Here is a 16,679-nt window from a genome sequence, read left to right on the forward strand (position 1 = left end):
TATACATGATATTACACAGCAGCCGAAAATAGTCCCCTTGATAAATTTCAATAGCAAGGGACTATTTTCGGGGACTGTGTAATATCATTGCGCCTCCTGCAGCCATATTACGACAGCAAAGTCCTCGTCGATCTTAGTACACAATTTACCTACAGAAGAGTCAAGTTTTAAATAGGAGAAATATCGAAACTCTTTGTTTTATTTTTTAGCGCGATGCTAATGGTCTAATCAGATTCAATGGATTATGCTAAGCTATGATTAAAGTGGCAACGCCAGACCTGGAGATCAGCTGAATGGATTCCAAAACAGTAAAAATCAAATGTTTAACTCTAGAGGAGCTGGAAAATTAGCATATTTTCAAAAAAAGTGGAGTGTCCCTTTAAAATCTTGGAAAATAGGCAGCATTCTCTGTTCTCAAGCGGTGGAAACCACGCCCACTCGCAGTATTGGGATGGCCATGTGCATTTTAGGCACGCCTAAAAAACTGTTGAAAAACGATCAAACTCTGCAATTAATTACTAGATAGTCTTTGTGGCGTGTTTCAGCAATGTTTTCTAACATTTATAATGTGTTTAGGAACAATTTTCAAGATTGACTTTACAGGGAATTTAATAGATGCTGATGAACAACATTGTTCATTATTAGCTCCTGTTAGCTAATGCATTTAATAATTGTAACAAATACAACCTTATTGTAAAGTGTTACCGTTTTGTCTTTCGCAGGACAATCGCATCAAGACAGCAAAATATAACGTCTTCACCTTCCTGCCCACCAACCTGTTTGAGCAGTTCCAGCGTTTCGCGAATGCCTACTTCTTAGTTCTCCTGATATTACAGGTTTGCCTTAAAGCCATCTTATAAAAGCAGTACATGGGGGCTTCAGTTATAAATCATTTATTATAAGAGATGTAATTGGGATTATACTGTGTGTCAATTCCAGTTAATTCCAGAAATCTCCTCTTTGTCCTGGTTCACCACCATTGTGCCTTTGGTGTTGGTTTTGGCTATCACAGCTGTCAAAGATGCTACTGACGACTATGTAAGAGTCTGTTCATGTTCTTTTATGAGTCCGATGCTGTGTCCCACACAGGCAAACTAATATTTCCTGTGATTGATCTGTTCTGGATTTTTTAGTTTCGCCATAAAAGTGACCAACAAGTCAATACCCGGCAGTCTCAGGTACTCATCAAAGGAAAGTAAGTGTCCTTACTGTACACCATGTGTCAGCATGTACAAGAAATTGGGAATAATGTGTTACAGAACAATTGCATAATTTTTCCTGATTTCAGATTACAGAATGAAAAATGGATGAATGTAAGAGTCGGGGATATTATCAAACTTGAGAACAATCAGTTTGTTGCTGTAAGTTTGAATCATTTTATAATCCTGTTAAACTATAATGCGGTCAAAATCACTGGTACTCTTAGGGCATGAACCCAAGTCACACTTGACCCCCGAAAAAATACTTTTTTAAGCATTATTGTCATGCTGTTTCAAGTCTGCGTGCATTTGGCTTTATAATAAAAAACAAAAGATGTGCTAACACCTTATAATAAGGTTGTATTTGCCAGTGGCGGCCGGTGACTTCTTTTTTCGAGGGCGCTTGATGCGAAGTTCGTCACAACATGTATGTAGCCCGTCATGTGTGTGGTTCGTCATTACAAAGTATGTGTTCTGTGCGTCGAGCGATTCTATGTGCATCAAGTGTCTTGTCAAAATAAGTGCCTGCTACAGATGTGTCTAAAGGGTTTATGATAAAAGAGACGCTCGTGTTTGCCAGATACTCGTTTAATCTCATGTGTAATAAGAGTTTACTGTTAAGGGTCTTGTATGTATTTTGTGAACATGAGCGTCTCTTTTATCATAAACGGTTTACATGAACTAACAATGACAGTACTTCAACAGCATTTATTTATCTTAGTTCATGTTAATTTCAACATTAATTGTGGTTAATGCACATTGACATGAACAATTGTATTGCATTAAAGGGATAGTTCACCCAAAAATGAAAATTCTGTCATCATTTACTCACCTTCTAGTTGTTACAAGTCTGTATAAATTTCTATGTTCTGCTAAACAAAGGGAGAAATGTATTAAGCAGGAAACAGAAGCACCATTGACTCCTATATTAGAAAAGAAAAATACTATGGAAGTCAATGGTGCTTCAAAACAGTTTGGTTAGAAACATTGCTCAAAATATCTTCCTTTGTGTTCAGCACAACAAAGAAATGTATTTAGATCTGTAACAACGTGAGGGGGAGTAAATACATGCATAATTTGTAGAAAAAGATATTTATAATATATAATATATAAATTAGGGCTGTCAATAGATTAAAAAAATTAATCTAGATTAATCGCATGATTTCATGAGTTAACTGCGATTAATCGCAAATTAATCGCACATTTTTATCCATTCTAAATTTACCCTAATTTAACACTTTTCAGGTTTTTAATATTCTAATCATATATACATATATAGATGCTTTATGCAAATTTATGTTAACAACAGCCTGTTTACATTTTAACAGAATCACCAGCCATTGTTTTGTATATGAATTTTCCTTTCAGAAAATGTTCTTTCTCCATTTTTGTTTGCTGCTGCATCATTTGTGACCTGTGCTGGCAAGTTGAGTCGGAATTAGCAAATTTAAAAAAAAAGTTGTTCATATTTTTACATTCACTATTAAAACATAGAACAATGCATGATTTGTTGAAATATAACAAAATATGACAGAACTACACGTGTTTGAAGTTGAAAGAGTCAAATTACCACAAACATTTCCACATCCATACATTATATTACCACATCAATACCTTAAAATCACTGGTAAAACTAATAGATTTAGCACACAAAAAGAAAAAACATCATCAATGTATGTACAACTTTTTTTCCTTTTGTTTGATTGACATTGAGACAGACTGCTTAAAATCTAAGTGATCTAATATAATGTTACACATCAGATAGTTTTACCCAACAGTTAACCAAACATTTACTTAAAACATAACAGATTATAGAGCCTACCTGCGTGAATTCTTATCAAAACAGATATTTGTAAAACTGTAATTTTGTGTAGATGTCTATATATCCGGGTCGCGCACTTGCGCGTCTGTGTGCACGCGCTTCAGATATCAGTCAGTCAGCGTGAGGAGATCGCTTTTGAGTCTTGTCGCTCTTAATAACTCTTTAACATTAATCAGGTACCGAACTTTATCTCTCTTAATGACTCTTTTAACATCAAGCAAGTCCTGCAGTCTATTTTCTAAGTCATGCATAAAAGCGAAACCAAAATGAATTGAGACGCATTTTTGTATTAGATTAAGCATTAGGAGGACGGTAACGTTACACCTCTCAGACGTATAAATAAAAATCATATCAGATGTCCAACGAGCATTTAGAGCATTGGATTTGGTAGACGATTTGCTTAATGTTCTTATTTCTATGAAAACCTTTTACTCATTCAGAGAGAGTCACATTTGTCTGCGTCTCTGTTCATTCAACTATGGGCTGGACCAAGGGTCAAACAGAAATTGCGCGTTGCGTTAATCTCCGTTAATAAAATTAGTGGCGTTAAAATGAATTTGCGTTAACGCGTTATTAACGCGTTAATTTTGACAGCCCTAATATAAATATAAAAATGTATATACACAGGCAAATGTTTTATATATATATATATATATATATATATATATATATATATATATATATATATATATATATATACACTCTAAAAAAACAAACGGTGCTATATAGAACCAAAACTGTTGCTTTGGATCGTAATCATAGAAGAACCGTTTTTAGTGCCATATGGCACCGGTGAAGCACCTGTGTAGAACCATATAGGGGCCATATAGAACCACTATAGCACCAAATATGGTTCTACATAGCACTATATGGTTCTACACAGGTGCTTCACTGGTGCTTCACCGGTGCTATATGGCACAAAAACAGTTCTTCTATGATTACGAGCAAATAACCACTTTTGGTGCTATATAGCACCGTTTGTTTTTAGAGTGTATATATATACATAATTATTATACATAGACTACCCACATAGCAAACCTTTATTCTGCAAATGATTAGTCGCAACTTTGGTTTTTGGGTTTACGCGAGAAAATCACAGGGGTTTTTGTAACTAAAGGTAGAATATGAATAATTGTAATATTTAAGTGTAAGGCTAATAGGTGAAAGCTTTACCAATAAATGTATTAGCCAGGAACGGCAAAATGTTAGTGAATATAAAGACAAACTATTCCAATATCTTTCTAGTTATCTACATTCATGACATCAGAGTCCACTGTAATGTAAAGAAAGCTCTAGATTTCACCATCATACATTAGATGATTTATGAGTTCCCCTCTCATCTATACCGTCCTCTCTCTTCTGTCTACAGGCTGACCTTCTCCTTCTCTCCAGCAGTGAGCCCTATGGACTGTGCTATATCGAGACCGCAGAACTTGACGGGTAAAGGAGTTTTCTGTTCACATTGAGTCTCACTGAATATGTCAAACCTCCAGAACTTCCTTAAAGCCATAAGCGTGAAAATGGCACGGAAACACTTCTTTTAAGGTATCAAATATTTTCAACAGGGAGACGAACCTGAAGGTGCGTCAGGCTTTGACTGTAACCTCAGACCTCGGGGATGATGTCACGAAGCTCGCCGACTTTAATGGTAAAGCTATATTCACACACACCAGCAAGCAATTTTGCAAAGACGTCTAATAGCTATCCAAACAAAGCCCAGACATCTAGGCAAAAACGAGGCAAAATGTCAGTGAAATTTTTATGGATGTCTAGCCATAGCCCAAAAATAAAGGAAATTAAATAAATAAATGAAACCAAACGACTTGTAATCACTGTTGACTTTACTTACATGATGGAAATTTAAGCTATTAATTAACCATGGTACTACAAAAAAAAACTGTTAATTTTTGCAATAAATGGGTTAGTTATAGTAGGCCTATACCTAGATGGTGAAATGACGGTTATTGCTTGCCGGGTTATTGCACTAGATGCAGTAAACTCAAACGTTCGCGCTGCATTTATATTGATGCCTGTGGCTTTCACCCATGGGGTTTTTGATATGCTCGCGCATTTCTTAAAGCTGTCAAGAAGCCTTTGTAATGAGATTTCGAGTGTCTTCGCTTTGATTCTATCCTAATTAATTTGAAGAGCAACTTCGGCATTCATGAAAAAAAACGTGGCTGTGAGTTCAGAGCTAATAATATTTTCATTTTCAAGAATGCTGTTCTATGCTCTGTGATTTTTTTTGTGTGAAACGATAATGAACTTTTCGAATGATATTATCAGTGCCATTATTGTCAGCTTTGTTTGTGTATAACACATCCAGCAGGTGAAAAAGTCACAGTAAGCATTCAGTGCGATAAAGAGCCGCAGCAGTTCAATAAAGCAAAATAATAGCCAACATTTGCCTTTGAATTACACTTTCCTGTTACTTGTTGTGTTCATCGTATCTCTCAGGGGAAGTCATCTGCGAACCTCCCAACAATAAATTGGACAAGTTTACAGGGACACTATACTGGAACGATAATAAGTACTCACTGGACAATGAGAAGATGCTCTTGAGAGGCTGCGTGCTCCGAAATACTGAGTGGTGTTTTGGATTGGTTATCTTCGCAGGTACATTTATCTTCAATGTTCTTTTTATTATTTAGCAGAATGGCTTTTTTAAGAAAGATTGGTTTGTCATCTTGGTACTCCCTTGGTACATCTTGCTTAGTCATTCTGTCTCATCTGTTATTAAAGAAATAGCTCATCCAAAAAATGAAAATGTATAAATTATTTATAAATTCATAACTTTAACTTTAACTATTCAAATTTTAAATTGACTAGTTACACTAAACGCAAAACCAACGGTGCTAAATAGCACTAAAAGTGGTTCACTGGCTCGTAATCATAGAGGAACCATTTAATGTGCCATAAAGCACCTATGTAGTACATGTGTAGAAGCATATTGTGCTATATAGAACCATATCTGGTGCTATAGTGGTGCTATATCACCCCTGGATGGTTCTTCATATGTGCTACAGCAGGAAAAATAAGTATTTGACAGCATTTTTAGTGGGCTATTGACACAAAATTTCCACCAGATGTAGCCATCAAGCGAAGTATTTAACTCAACATACAAAGAAATCAGAGCATTTAAGTATACAAGTTGAGTCATAATAAATAACGTGAAATGACACAGGGAATAAGCATTGAACACGTGAAGAAAACAAGGTGCAAAATGGCATAGAAAGCCAGGAGATCACCTGAAATCTGTCAGTGTTGAGAGAGAAACACTGATGTGTCAAATACTTAATGATTACGAGCTTTTAGTGCTATTTAGCAGGTTTTTTAGAGTAGGGCTGCAAGAACCATTGAAATGATCAAAATGTTACAAATTACTTGATTAGATGTTTTATTATTGTTTAAAATATTAACGTACAAAAAAGAAACCAAGCTAATATACAAAATATGTAATAAATAAATATTAAAATTGAGGCTATTATTAGAATGTTGTTTGACGGGCAACTCAGAGACTCTGTGCGGGCACCATGTTGGAGACCACTGATCTAAGGATGAACAAAGCCCTGTGTGCTTATTGTGTGTGTAACTTTGTTTTTTTTGTTTTTTTTGGCTCGTCAGGCCTCCAAACTAAGCTGATGCAAAACTGTGGAAGGACGAAATTCAAAAGAACAAGTATTGATAGGCTGATGAACACTTTAGTGCTGTGGGTGAGTGTGAAACACTGAACCGATTGATAGGTGCTAGTGCTACTTTTAATTTGCTCATGCCATCAGACTTTTAATGGGTGGTTTATCTAGTTATGGTTAAGAAAGACATAACCATGACTCTACTACACATCTGTAAATTAAGTTATATGTACAAACAATCATTATTTTGAATATCATTTGGTTGTTCAAAAATAACGCATACCTTGAATGAAACACAATTGAATGTTAAAGCATATGTGTTGGGTTGCCAGATCTTTGGATTCCTCATCTGTATGGGCATCATCTTGGCCATTGGAAACACCATTTGGGAGGAGAAAGTTGGCAGCAACTTCTGGGCGTATCTTCAGTGGAAAGAACTCACTAGCAATGCAATCTTCTCTGGCTTCCTGACCTTTTGGTCCTACATTATCATCCTTAATACTGTTGTACCAATCTCACTATATGTTAGGTAGGTCACGGAAATCACATTATAGGTAGCTAAAGCAATCTATTACTGTTGTAATTAAATTTATATGAGAATGACGGATGGTTTGGAAATATTAAATTGTATTAATGTCCTGCTTATTTAATGGAATTAGTGTTAAACTGAAGCTTGAGCTAATTATGTTAAAACGAAACTTACTATATTGCAGCGTTGAAGTTTTGCGGCTGGGACACAGTTACTTTATAAACTGGGACAGACGCATGTACTACAGCCCTAAGGACACACCTGCCGAAGCTCGGACCACCACCCTCAATGAAGAATTGGGTCAGGTGGAATTCATCTTTTCGGATAAAACAGGGACCCTCACCCAAAACATCATGGTGTTTAATAAGTGTTCCATCAATGGCAAGACTTATGGTGAGCTTATATATTTTTGGTTATGTGTCTACTCCTATATATAGTAAAACATGTTGATTGCTTTGTTTTTGTTTGTTTAGGTGAAGTTTATGATGAATTTGGGCATAAAGTAGATATTACAGAGGTGAGAAAACCCAACCATTTTAGACAAACATGTGTATAGACAACAGAAGCCTAAATATCTCAAGATTTTTTATTTATTTACTAAATGAATTAGTTTAAGAAATGTGGAATTATCTAATCTTGCCATGTTACTGTCAATTTGTGACCCAGTCTGTGGAAGCCAAACTAAAGTCATAATTTGTGATTTACTCGTGCCATACGGCAAAAAGAAATCGAATATAATTTTAAATATTTTTCAAAATATACAAAAAGTGGCCCAAAAATATATATTGGCTGAAAAATATTTAGAAATATGTTTCTAATTTTTTTTTTCATAGAACATATTTTTTTACACATTTTTACACATTTATATATTTTTTTGAAAGCATTTACATTCACATGGCATTGCAAGAAAAACTTTGTTTATGTTATGAACCTGTTAGATTAACAGGTTTTAATAGATTAAAATTAAATATATTTTCAACTGCAATAAAATTGCATACATTGTATACATTATAAACTTTTATATTTTGGCCAGGAAAAATATAAAATATACTTAAAATATGTTTGTCGTATGGGTTGTAAAATGAAGTTAAGATTTAAACTAAATATATTAAAAGGGGACCAGACTTTTTTAAGATGTAAAAAAATCTTTGGTGTCCTCAGAGTACATTTGTGAATTTTTAGCTCAAAATACTAAATAATATAGATAATATATTATAGAATGCCAAAATTGCCATTTTGTAGGTGAGAGCCAAAATGTGCCATTTTGGGTGTGTCCTTTAAAATGCAAATGAGCTGATGCATGGTGATTTGTTGAAAAAATCATTGGTGATTTTGCTGTCTTTTATTTTATTTTCTCCCTCTCTTTTACTCTCTGCCCTAAATGGCAGTGCCCAGGTTGGATAGTGCAGATTAAGGGGCGGTATTATTATAAGAAGATCCACTTATGACATCATAAGGAGAGCCAAATTTCAATTACCTAATTTTTCAAGTGCTTGCAGAGAATGGTTTACCAAAACTTAGTTACTGGGTTTATCTTTTCCACATTTTCTAGGTTAATAGAAGGACTGGGGACCCAAATTATAGCACTTAAACATGAAAAAGTCAGATTTCACACTATGGCCCCTTTAATGAATCTTTACTTTTTACAAAATGTATTTAGCATAAATTTAAAACATATTTTTGTCACGATAACCTTTTTGGTACCATATGGATTTTCTACACAAAATCATTCTACATAATGTAAAAAACATTTTGTGAAAATATAACCCTGATATCTCTAATATTGACTGTGTACGGTCATGTCAAAGACTGAAATCAAACTTTGATGCTCCCAATCTCAACTTTAGATTATGAGACTTTAGCCTGGATTTCACAGACAAGGTCAAATATACATACTGTGTGTGTGTGTGTGTGTGTGTGTGTGTGTGTGTGTGTGTGTGTGTCTATATATATATATATATATATATTGTATACACTATATGTGTATTTGACGGTTTATAGAATAAATACAGACATTTAAGATGTTATCTTGGACTCTTACAGAAAACCCCATGTGTGGATTTCTCCTTCAATCCACTGATGGACCGGAAGTTTCGTTTCCATGACAGCAGCTTGGTTGAGGCCATCAAACTGGAAGAGCCTCTGGTGCAGGAATTCTTCCGTCTGTTAGCACTCTGTCACACTGTCATGCCAGAAGAGAGAAATGAGGGTAAACTAAACCCCAAACAAAATATTACAAATACATTTATTTACTTAGCAGATGCTTTTAATCAAAGCGACTTCCAAATGAGAGAGCCTTTAACATTTTGTCAAGAAAGCCAACAATACACATACTTTACAAAGCTATGTTTGCAAGTACACTATCAGAAATAAAGGTACAAACGTTGTCACTGCAGTATCCTTTCAAAAAGGTACACCTTGGTACCCAAAGAGTGCATATTAGTACTTCAAATGTACATATTGGCAGTTCAAAGATACATATTTGTACTTACATGGTACACATTAGGACCTTTTTAAAGGGTAATGCTGCCCCAGTGACAGATATTACAATATTTTCATATCCTTGTTGCACTTTGGGTGTAGATGCTCCACTGAGAGTAGATTTTTGAGATGCTCCAAGATTTCATGTTTGTCTAAAGCTTTGAATGTGAAATTGTGACAATGCCAATTTTGAAGTGTTATAGATATGAAATTAAACTGAAACTATAAAACTATATAGACCTGTGTAAAATTAGACTCATTGAAGTTTTGTGAATTGTTAAAGGTGAGCTGGTGTATCAGGCACAATCTCCAGATGAAGGAGCTCTGGTCACAGCGGCACGAAACTTCGGCTTTGTGTTCCGGTCCAGAACCCCAGAAACCATCACTTTATATGAGATGGGTCAACCGGTTACCTACCAACTACTGGCCATTTTAGATTTCAACAACATCCGCAAAAGAATGAGCGTTATTGGTTGGTCTGTTTTATTATTTTGTATTAATTGGTGGGTAAGCGATTAATCGCAATTAATCACATACAAACTAAAAGTGAGTGTTTGCATAATATACATGTATGTGTGTGTACTGCATGTAATTATAATGTGTATATTTAAATAATACACACATTCATGTATGTATTCATGAAACATTTATATGTATTTATATTCAGTGGCGGCTTATGACTGCTTATCAGAGGGGCGCAAAATATGTGTTTATTGCGTCATGTGAACCATGTGCATCACGTGTTTTGCCAAATATAAGTGGCTGCTGCACACGCGTCAAAACCGTTTATGATAAATGAGACGCTCACATTCACAAAATACACGCAAGACACTCCCTTAACAATAAACTCTGAGTATGCATGAGACAATGTGAGTATCTGGCAAATGCGAGCGTCTGTTTTATCATAAACCCTTTAGACGCATCTTCAGCAGGCACTTATTTTGACAAGACACGTGATGCACATAGGATCACTAGACGCGCAGAACACATATATTGAAATTACGGACCAGACACATGATGGGCTACATACATGTTGTGACTAGGGCTGGGTTTCGATTCAAATTTCAAGAATTGATTTGATTCCGATTCTCAAGATCTTGAATCGATTATATCATTATTCGATTTGATCCGGACTTATCCGATCTTCGAGATTTAGATAAGTGTTTTTGAAAAAAGCATTTTTTTTCCCAGCTGTTACCTGAATTACAGGACTGTAGTTATGCAACATATTGATACTATTTGCTTTTCTGGAGTTTTCAAAACATCCGCTTGCTTAACGTTACTCACGGCCATGTTTGTTGTTTTAATGTCCTTCCACCTCACTCGCATGTGTGAATTCAATGACACGCCAAGTTTAAGGTATTAATGATTAAATCGATCCTCTGAGTTACGGATCGATCTTTAGAAATTAATATGAAAATCGATTCAGAAATGGTGAATCGATTTTTTTAGCACAACCCTAGTTGTGACGAACTTCGTGTCGAGCGCCCTCAAAAAAAGAAGTCACCGGCCGCCACTGTTTATATTTATTTTATTTATTTAAAAAAATTCTTAAAGGTAAACATGTATGTGTGTGTATTTAAATATACATAATAATTACACACACACACATATATTATGAACACATATTATATATAATAATCTAGATTAATCTCATACAAAATAAAGGTATTTTTTTGCATAATATAAGAGTTTGTGATGTGTGTAAATATTATGTATATTTAAATACACACACATACATGTTTACATTTAAGAAATGTTTTATTTAAATATCGCTTTTTTATTTATATATAATTTAGAATATATAAAAATATAAATAAATATATATACACATGTAAATGTTTCTTAAATACATACATTAATGTGTGTGTATTTATATATACATAATAATTACACACAGCACAAACTCATATGTTATGCAAAAAAATACTTTTATTTTGTATGAGATTAATCTAGGTTAATCTATGCCCAGCTCTAATAATAATATATATCACTTTTTTGTATGCGATTAATCACGATTAATCGTTTGCCCACCACTTTCATTTATATTTTAATTTTAAAATTCATAAATATTTGTTGTTATATATATTTTTCTATTAGATATTTATATCTTTGTCACAGTATGTGCTATTGCTAATGTTACTCTAAATTGATCCATCATGTCTGCCATTTCTTTTTAGGCTTTTGCATAATTCATCCACTTGTGGGAAATCGATAGGCAAATCTGTTGAATCTTTTTTTTGTGTACTCTGACATTTATAACTAGCACAGTCATTTACTGTCTCTTCTGCAGTGAGAAACCCAAATGGGCAGCTAAGGCTTTACTCAAAAGGAGCAGACACAATACTCTTTGACAGGCTGGACCCGTCTAATGAAGAGCTTATGTATACTACCTCAGAGCACCTTAATGTAAGTCTACTTGCTAAGCTCTTCTTTCCTTGTTTATAGAGTCCTTTCCTTTTATATCGAGTGCCGCAGGGATGAAATATTTTTGGAGGCAAAACCCGGAAGTGAGTTAGCATTTTAGCACTTCTGGTTCCATCGTCCCGAAATCATTGGGGTTTTTGAATGGTTAAAGGTGCAGTGTGTAACTTTTAGAAAAATCTCTTGACAGAAATGCAATATAATAAACATAACTATATTATCAAGGGTGTATAAAGACCTTACATAATGAACTGTTATGTTTTTATTACCTTAGAATAAGACATTTTTATCTACATACACTGCGGGTCCCCTTACATGGAAGTCGCCCTTTTGTGCCGCCGTGTTTTTACAGAAGCCCTTAACGGACAAATTTGTTTGATAAGTTGTCTCCGACGATGACATGTTTGTCCTGTGGCAGCTACCGTAGCTTCTCTATGCGTTTCAAAAGCGAGGGGTGAGCCGTAGACGAGTCGTTGGTTGCAACTCACTTTCTCACCACTAGATGCCGCTAAAGTTTACACCCTGCACCTTTAAATGCCTTAACTCCCTTAACTTATTGATTCATTCTGGTACCATTCTAAACAATCAGATGTGAGTTTCAACTGGTGGGCATTTAAAAGACTCAAAATAATCGAATAAACTTACATATCTGTAGACCAGAATACCCCAAGGTTCCTTAGACTTGGGTCAGTTAGCAACCAGTCAAATTACCCTAACCACCAAAACAAGGGTAACTGGTTCTACTTAACCTAAACATATTAGAGACCACTGGCATATTGTCTGGTATGGTTGGTCTAAAGCATCCTATGGGCTTCAGTCATTAGGAGACACTGTCCATCAGTCATGTCTCATTTATTGCTCTCTGTGGTTTCTCAAGGAGCAATCAGCTTCTATTGATGTAGAGACGATGGGAGACGCCATCCTAGCAAGACATAAATAGCAGCTTTTATACGCGTATGGATAATGATAGGAAACGGGAAGTGGATGCTTTCATAGCTCAGATTGAACACAGAAAGCTGTGTAGTGTGCTTAGTATAATTACGACACCGTTGAGTATAATTGACTGTGTGGTTTATTTTCATGATGAAATAAATGTCTTGTCTGGCATGAATGTATTTCCTGTATGTATCTGTGTCATTTAGGAGTTTGCCGGGGAGGGTCTGAGAACATTAGCGCTCGCTTACAAAGACCTGGATGAGGACGTATTTGATGAATGGATGAAGCAACTCCTGTTTGCCAGCACGGCACTGGATAACAGAGAAGAAAAACTCGGGGCCCTGTATGAAGAAATAGAGCAGGGCATGATGGTAAATGGCTTTGTTTTTGTGTAAGCTAGTTTGAACATATGGCTGGGTTATTTAAACACTAAACGTTCAGAATTGTTGCATTTAAGAAGGCCATGTCATGCACTCTTTGGGGTGTGCTCAATTTGGCATACCAGCATACTACGCTGCACAGCATGCACATTAGACATTACATACCTGAACAGATTCGGCAGGAGTTAAACATTAAATGGCTTTGTGATGTATGCAAGTTTATACAAATGTCCTATGATATAATGTGCACCAATAAATTGTGACCAAAAAATCCCTAACATGCTAATCAAGTTAGTTAGCAAGTTACGTACTTGAAGGCAGGGTGCATGATTTTTGAAAAACAATTTGAAAAAAGGGAGTCGGGCCCACTACCAAAACACTTGTAGCCAATCAGCAGTAAGGGGCATGTCTACTAACTGACATCGTTGCCTGGGGTGCGTATGTTTGGGGCGGGTCTATCAAAAGAAGATCCATTGAAGATTCTATTGGGGTAAAGGTGTGAAATCGTACCAGACAGCTCAATTTATAAATAATTATTATAAGCATTATTATAAACATAGATTATTTACAATAAACATATACAATATTATACAACAGTTCTTTCTGATTCTCGAATCTGATTGGCTAAGAGGCGTGCAATATTCTACTGATAACGGCACAGTAACCGCTTCACCTTTCATATCATTCTGCCACCTAGTGAATGGAGGTCCTCTAAACAGGCTCATCTCTGAATGGAAAAACCGCAGACAGACACTATTGGGCGCACACGGACACACACAAACGCGCTGTTTTGAATCACTCCCCGTGTGTCTCATTAGTTCACTAGCTCATAAATCAGTCTGTGAATCCCCAATCGGAAGTTATTACTCCGTCAAAGATCAGCGCTCTTGGATGTTACGTTAAAGTTAATGGGAGTAATGTCTTGTCACATCGTGTGGACGATTAAAACCTGGAAAGAGGAATGTAAACACTCATTTTTTTCTGGAACTGCAGGTAAGCACCGCAGCTTTTAAATGTGGACATTGATCATTTATTTAATCGCGACGTGACTATTAAAACATGTTATGAGATATCGGCACTGGTATATTTATAAGCAACATGCAAAAACATCTCTCTGACACTTATAAAAAACAGTTTTATATAGTGCTGACAAGAACGAAGTCTAATAATAACCGAGTGCTCGTATCGCGTTAAGATGAAATGGTAAACCAATAGTAACATTATAGTTTTATTAACTTTTACCTCACGCCAAAACAATAACAACACAAAAGACACTAAATATGAATAAGAAACCAAGTAATAGTTTTATCATGACACCAAATACTGCTGATTTGATCTCATTTTGACCATCAAAAACAAACACGGCCAACATGAGAGCCAGGGAATCCCTGTCAGAGATGTAGCCCAGAGAGGGCGGTGGTCAGCGGGGCGAGTGAACACTGACGTCCGCTCATGCTTTGGTTCTCATACGTACCGAATCTCACTAAGCAAACGTTCAAACAGGCGCTATCTTTACTAATCGACTGTAGATTTAAATATAATACATATATTCTCGACTGAACTAATCTTAAAACTACACTTTGTGACCAAGAAACGTTACTATAAAGAAACGCCTATCCGTCCATTGACTTAAGCCGAAAGTATACTAGGGACGTCCGCGTATGCGCACCGTCCGCATGACGTCATTTCCGTCATCAGGAGGGTCCGCGGCCGGCTGCGTAAACCGTCCGCGTGCAGCCCAAAATTTGAGACCGCGCGGACAGTGCGCGTACGACAGCGCATGGGCGTGAAAATATTTAGACAGGACACTCTACTATAAACAATTATACAAAGGAAATAGACAGCATTTGCACACACACTATCGTTTTTCTTCTTTAACTTTTACTTCTTCCAAGAACAGAAAGCTGTGGAGCATGTTTGTTTGATTCCTGACTTTGTTGTCTTGTTGTTTGTTCTAAACTGTGTTTGCAATGGTGGATCAGTTACTTATCTTCACCTATCCTAATGTTTTAATGTTCTGTAAATGTCGCCAAATCAGTGCTGCCATGACAGCCTGTTAGACTAATAATTTGAATAAGAAATCATTTGTATTGCGTATAGTGTCGAACGTGGCCATCCGCGTGTAGCAGCGGGGACTATACTTGAAAAGCTGCGCGGACGCGTGCGCGCGCGAGCCGGACGCGGAAAAAAGTATACCAGGGCCTTTATTATGAGATTCAAAGCAGCCGAAAGTGTTACCTGTCATTCTGGCCGGCGCCCTCAAATCCGTGGCGGAAGAAGTAGTTCTCAAACAAAGAGGCTTTTAAAATAACTCTGTTGTTGTTTTCTAGTTTTCGTTTTTCAAACGTGTGCCGTCGAACTGTTGTATAAAAGCAATATCGCTCTCGGAGTCGTGTGATATAGCTCTATATCATCACGGCTGTGATTGCCTCCTGCCTCTGGCCTAATCACAGCCGTGATGATATAGAGCTATATCACACTCCTACTCGAGCGATATTGCTTAAATATGAAAACCCTCTAAGTGCATCTGACATGTTTTCTTGTAAATGAGGATTTTTTTAAATCACACTCTTAATGGATTCTGCCACCAAAGCGGTATTTCTGAATGGCCTGAGGGCAGGATTAAGCGGATTTAAAGTATTTGCTGAAGAATATGCTGAAAGCATACAGTTAATATTATTTTCTCATTTTTTGACGGAGGAGACATTTAGTGGCTTTTACATCTGAGCTCCTTGTATAAACATACACCTAAAAAAATATATTATTATTATAAAAATTATAAATATAAATATTATTATAAAAATAATATAATATAAATATTATTGTTACATTATAAACATTTTAGGTACTTGATTTTTGTTTATTTTTTTACAAAAAATGTACAGACTGAAGCTTTAATAAGTGACATGTTTGCTTTTAAACTAGGGATGCAACAATACAAACATATCTATGCTGATACCTATCAGTTCAATTACTTGGAATAACATCTAACTTTACCGATAGTTTTCCTTTTTACTCCTTCTTTCAAAGTGTTATGTCATAAAATCCTGTTGTCATTGTCACCCAATTCAGTTCTCATGCATTTTTCAGACACTTTTTATTGCCAGGATATAATCTGCCCTGTTTTAAAACAATAGAACTCAACAGGTTAAAGGAACACACCCAGATTTTGGGAATTTAGCTTATTCACCGTATCCCCCAGAGTTAGATAAGTCCATACATACCTTTCTCATCTCCGTGTGTGCTGTAACTCTATCTGACGCAGCCCCCGCTAGC

General features: G+C 35.9%; 1 protein-coding gene across 13 annotated transcripts in view; it reads left to right on the forward strand.

Annotated features, from left to right (window-relative positions):
- atp8b4 (ATPase phospholipid transporting 8B4) overlaps positions 1 to 16,679 on the forward strand; it is a 43,260-nt gene that overhangs the window by 14,505 nt on the left and 12,076 nt on the right. For all 13 annotated transcript variants that reach the window (XM_055192092.2, XM_055192093.2, XM_055192097.2 and 10 more), the window contains 15 exons: positions 723 to 836; positions 940 to 1,038; positions 1,134 to 1,195; positions 1,289 to 1,361; positions 4,391 to 4,461; positions 4,587 to 4,669; positions 5,479 to 5,637; positions 6,646 to 6,734; positions 6,986 to 7,182; positions 7,367 to 7,575; positions 7,656 to 7,699; positions 9,226 to 9,391; positions 9,947 to 10,135; positions 11,957 to 12,072; positions 13,230 to 13,394. In XM_055192092.2, the coding sequence (XP_055048067.2) occupies positions 723 to 836; positions 940 to 1,038; positions 1,134 to 1,195; positions 1,289 to 1,361; positions 4,391 to 4,461; positions 4,587 to 4,669; positions 5,479 to 5,637; positions 6,646 to 6,734; positions 6,986 to 7,182; positions 7,367 to 7,575; positions 7,656 to 7,699; positions 9,226 to 9,391; positions 9,947 to 10,135; positions 11,957 to 12,072; positions 13,230 to 13,394 (1,836 nt within the window). The remainder of the gene's footprint in view (positions 1 to 722; positions 837 to 939; positions 1,039 to 1,133; positions 1,196 to 1,288; positions 1,362 to 4,390; positions 4,462 to 4,586; positions 4,670 to 5,478; positions 5,638 to 6,645; positions 6,735 to 6,985; positions 7,183 to 7,366; positions 7,576 to 7,655; positions 7,700 to 9,225; positions 9,392 to 9,946; positions 10,136 to 11,956; positions 12,073 to 13,229; positions 13,395 to 16,679) is intronic.

The sequence above is a fragment of the Misgurnus anguillicaudatus genome, chromosome 6, assembly GCF_027580225.2.
Source record: "Misgurnus anguillicaudatus chromosome 6, ASM2758022v2, whole genome shotgun sequence".
Lineage (NCBI taxonomy): Eukaryota > Metazoa > Chordata > Actinopteri > Cypriniformes > Cobitidae > Misgurnus > Misgurnus anguillicaudatus.